We start from the raw sequence: 4,818 nt of genomic DNA on the forward strand, positions 1-4,818 counted from the left end.
ATAAGTGGATTTATATATATATTTTGTAAAATTATGTTTAAAATGTGTCAATAATTCATGAAGTTAAAGGCTAATGGCACAGGGATACACGAATAAATGACTATTTAATTATCATAGCTATTAAAACTCATGTTTTTAACTTTTCAATGTAAAATCAATTTTTCGTTGCTCAATGCAATTAATTTGAAAGGTCACACGGAAAGATGAAAAATTTCTTAATGCAGATACAAAAACTCAATCTTTTTAGCTTTTCATTCAAAAGTAGACTTTTTTAAATCTTAAATTCAATTAAATGATAATTATAATATTGAATGAAATTATTATTATTGAATTGAAAATTAAATAATTTCTCATAATTATTAGTTTAAAATTTATTTATAATACAATTAATTTGTTTATACTACTAATTTGTTTTTTATTTAATTTTTTTATTTAAATTAAAAGTTCTAACTTGAAATAAAATATAGTATTTTGTAATCATTTAGATTATTAGAAAAAGTTTAATAAAAACAAATCTAAATCAATAGAGATAAAATTTATAACTTTTTATTACAACTTATAATTTTTTTTATTCCAAAGTTAAATATTTAGTTTTTCATTATAAAAATATAAGAATAAAAATTATTTTGTAATTATTTAGATCCTTATTTGAGATAAAATTTATTTTGAAATTATTTAGAGGTTAATAAAACAAAACAAAATTAATTGAGATTTTGTAATTTTGGTAAACTTATGAAATAAGTAAAACTTCTTAGAATTTTTTCAAATTAACTTCATAATTGTAATCATGTTAAAAATATGTTAATGGGTAGTCATGAAAATTTAATGATAAATGGTAATCATAAAAAATAATGATAAAAGATAAAAATTTATTAATATAGTCAATTTTATAAATTGAATAAACTACGATTATTTTTATAAACGGTAATAAGTTACAAAGCATTTTAAATTTGAGATTTTATATTTATTAGACTATCCAATGGAGACTACTTAATGTGATTATTTTAAATACATGAAAATAAATATATTTTATTTATCATACATAGGTTTTAAATTTCTATTTTTTTTATAATTGAACATATTCAATATCTAATTACTCTATTAACATATTCATATTTTTATTATTTGTTTAATTTTTAAATATTTTAAGTATACATTAAACGTAAAAACTTTTAATATTTAACCAAAAATGTCATACATTTTAGGTTTGAAAAAAATAGCTAATATCTCAAATAGGTTTAATAAATTTTATTTTCTAACTATGTTTAATTTCTTAATTAAAATTATATTTTTTAAACTTATGAAATTATATATTTTTTATATTATAATAATATACATTAAATGTAAAATTTCTTAAGCATTTATACATTTTACGTTTGGAAAAATGGGTTAATATCTCAAGTAAATTTTTAGAATTAACTCATTTGGATTCAACTGGGGTTAGATGTGAACGTAACTATGAGATATCAGTGATTAACGAATCATTTTAATGTCTATCTTTTAACTATTTCTTTTGTTACTATTTTATATATTTGAAGTTATAAAATTAATTGACTGGTAGATGTGAATGTATCTATGAGATATCAGTTATTGATTGAAATTACGTGAATATTTATGAACTGCAAAATAAGTTATATTATGTTTGATATTCCAAACACATGAATTAAATTTTGATAAATGATTATGAGTTATAAATATATTAATATTATCTACCTGAATATGATGTCATATTTAATAATTTACTCATTGATACGTGTAATATGAATCCATATGTTTATTGTTTTTACTTAAAGAGCTAAAAAATTTGATGTTTAAAGTAAAACATATGACATTAACATGATCCCAATGGAAAATAGTGATAAGGATTAAACCAGTTTGTTCAGCACCTTCTTGGCATTTGATGCTGAATTTTCCATTAAAGGAAGTAACTTTCCCAATGGAAAATAGTGATAAGGATTAAACCAGTTTGTTCAGCACCTTCTTGGCATTTGATGCTGAATTTTCCATTAAAGGAAGTAACTTTCATTGAATTACTGAAAGCATTATCACATATTGTTTCAACATGTTTTTACTTAACAATAAGATTGTTAGTTCATTAGTGAACTACTAGTTGGTTTGATAGGAAAAACGATTGTTGTTTACTGTAGCACTACATCAAACACATCGTGTATGCAATTTCTACTGTATTTTTCAAAATTATTTGTTAGATATAGATTTTCTTATTTTATAATTTTCTTCCTAAAATAGTCCGTAATTTTTCCGGTATTGTCCACGTGGCAGAATTCTAAAGTAGAACCGGTACTTTCGATTCACAGCAGTCCATGTCATATGGAGGGAATAGAAAAGCCAGCAGAATAATCTATTGTATGAACCAACAACCTGACAACTGTAATCCAAACAGAATTCCATAATAGATTATTGACTGCTTATAACAGCTTCCATTCTCTAGAGGTGCAAGCCCAAGAAGTGTTCAGTATTCTTCTGTAAACAAGTTCAATCTGATATTTGCAGGTAATAAAATGCCATTCATTTTTCAACCAAATAAAAGTCTGAATTTTATTAAAACTTGCAAATTGCTAGACTATAAGGTAAGGAAAACTTAAAGATGCAACTAAGTATCAGTCACCATTGTGGTTCCTAATTTCAAGTATACAACCTATGCTTTGATCTCACTACATAAATCTTACAAATCGTCCCATCCTCTGATAAGAAAGGCTCTTCCTCTTACTCCCTATCTCCGATTGGTTCTCCAATTTGACTATCATCCAATGTTAAGATAGACGTTCTTTCCATACTTCCACACGCACATGTCATGTGCTTGGATTTGGAGTTACAGACCTATCATTTAAAAATATGCATTAGACTAGAAGTAACACAACAAAAAGAGAAAAACGAGTGAATGCATATGATAATGGTTAAAACAGAAGCCAAATCAAAACAAAGGCTACATAGCAATATACCATGCATCTTATGAAATATCCACACATGCTAAAAAATTGTAAAGAGTAGAAGAGAACTTACTTTCAACAAGTTGAAACTAAACTTTCCACGTATTCCATGGGAGAAAACCAACCTAATTTGTTTGCAATTCTAGTTCTCCGTACTCTCTTTTCTCTCTGATTATATATAAATAGATGATTATCGTCATAATTTGCCAATATACATGTATCTCCATTCTTAGAAAGGTACAACGGCACATAATAAGTACTAAATTGACTTAGATAGTCGTCCATTTGAATGTCATTGTGTGTAATTTTAAATAACATAGTCCAAGACTTTTGAACTCCAAACTCCTTCATATGCCATATAACAAATTCAGATCCCTTTAAATCATGCAAGAAACAAAGGCAGCCCATTAGAATATTAAGAGTTGGCTGAAAGAGGGGCACTTCATCAAAACCCGGAGGCAACAAAAACTGTGTGCATGTCTCGGTTGAAAGATCAAGCGAAACAATAACAAACTGTTGTGCATTAGCAATAGACTTGCAATCATATTGATAAAATGGTTGGATGTATTTGGGAAGAGCCAACCAGTTAACAGTACCATTCAAATGGAGACCATTATTAATGTTTTCGGTGTTGCCATATATCAAGCAAACAGGTATGGAAGAGCAAAATTGAAAATTTCTCCAACAATTATCACCCAAACTCAAAACTCCAAACTGATTTTTTATTGAAATTGCGTTCTCTTCTCGAACAGCAACCTTACTTAAGGCCACGACCTTGTAAGTACCAGTTGATATATCACTACCCAAAGTGAATTTGCAAGAGTCATATATAGTGTGATGGTCTTCAAAAATCCCTAGTTTTTTGGATAGTATCCTCGTGGCAGGGTTCCATAAACGAAACCAGTACTTCCGATAGCAATAATGGAAAAACAAACAGATTAATCCGTTGCAAGTACCAATTACTTGACAATTGTCCTTACCACCACGGAAACTGTCGTTAGAAACAATGTTGGACGAATCTGTCTCGAGAAAACGAAGCACATGGAGGAATTTGACTATACTGGTAGGGTATCTCAGTTTCCTTGGTGTGAAAAGGAGGTATGGGTTTAGTGATGAATAGTTGAAGTGTTTTTGGACAAAGGCTGGATCGGTTATGAGAGTTTTCCATGTCTTGCTCACACATTTGAGTTGCAGGATCGTTTTCACAGGAAGCACACACAAAATTTCAGCAATGATTTCGTCAGGAATGAATGGCGGCAGTAGTGGTGAATTGGAATGAATTCGCTTTTTATTCGGAAGATAATCCATATTCATTGTAACCAGCGGCTACTGTAAACCTTATTATTATACAACTAAATAAGACGGAAATAGGGTAGAAGAAGCTTTCTTCTTTACAACGCTCGCGTGAATTAAGGCCAGGTGTGAGAATACACGTGGTTGAGTTAAGATTTATCAAATTTAAATTTGATCAGTTAAAAATATCCAAATTTTAAGTCTACCTGTAATCTCTTATAGATTTATTTTTAAGTTTAAGTTGATATTTTTAAAATTTTGATTGGTCTGCTGGCCATTAAAAAATCTATTTTATTTAAAGAAATTTAATTAATGTTTTTTTATAGGATTTAATTAATATTTATAAAAATAATTAATTAGAAAAATAGATAATAAATATTTATCTGCATTGACTTATTTCACCTTAATTAGTAATATAAATTTTGTGAAATTATTTATTTATAGAAAAACTTATGAACACAATTGTGACACAATTTATTTTCAGATTATTTTTATAATTTTTTTAAGATGATTATATTTTATTTTATTTTAATTTCAAAGTATATGATAAAATATAATAATAATAATAATAATAATA

General features: G+C 27.0%; 1 protein-coding gene across 1 annotated transcript; it reads right to left on the bottom strand.

Moving 5' to 3' along the window:
- Nucleotides 1-2,676: 2,676 nt before the first annotated feature.
- LOC131634638 (F-box/kelch-repeat protein At3g23880-like) lies at nucleotides 2,677-4,262 on the bottom strand. Its single transcript, XM_058905293.1, has 2 exons — nucleotides 3,022-4,262; nucleotides 2,677-2,838 (listed from the first exon to the last, which is right to left on the bottom strand). The coding sequence occupies exon 1, from the start codon at nucleotides 4,260-4,262 to the stop codon at nucleotides 3,024-3,026; it is 1,239 nt and encodes a 412-aa protein (XP_058761276.1). The 3' UTR covers nucleotides 2,677-2,838; nucleotides 3,022-3,023.
- Between the last annotated feature and the right edge of the window lie 556 nt (nucleotides 4,263-4,818).

The sequence above is a fragment of the Vicia villosa genome, unplaced genomic scaffold (genome assembly GCF_029867415.1).
Source record: "Vicia villosa cultivar HV-30 ecotype Madison, WI unplaced genomic scaffold, Vvil1.0 ctg.001324F_1_1, whole genome shotgun sequence".
Taxonomy (NCBI): Eukaryota; Viridiplantae; Streptophyta; class Magnoliopsida; order Fabales; family Fabaceae; genus Vicia; species Vicia villosa.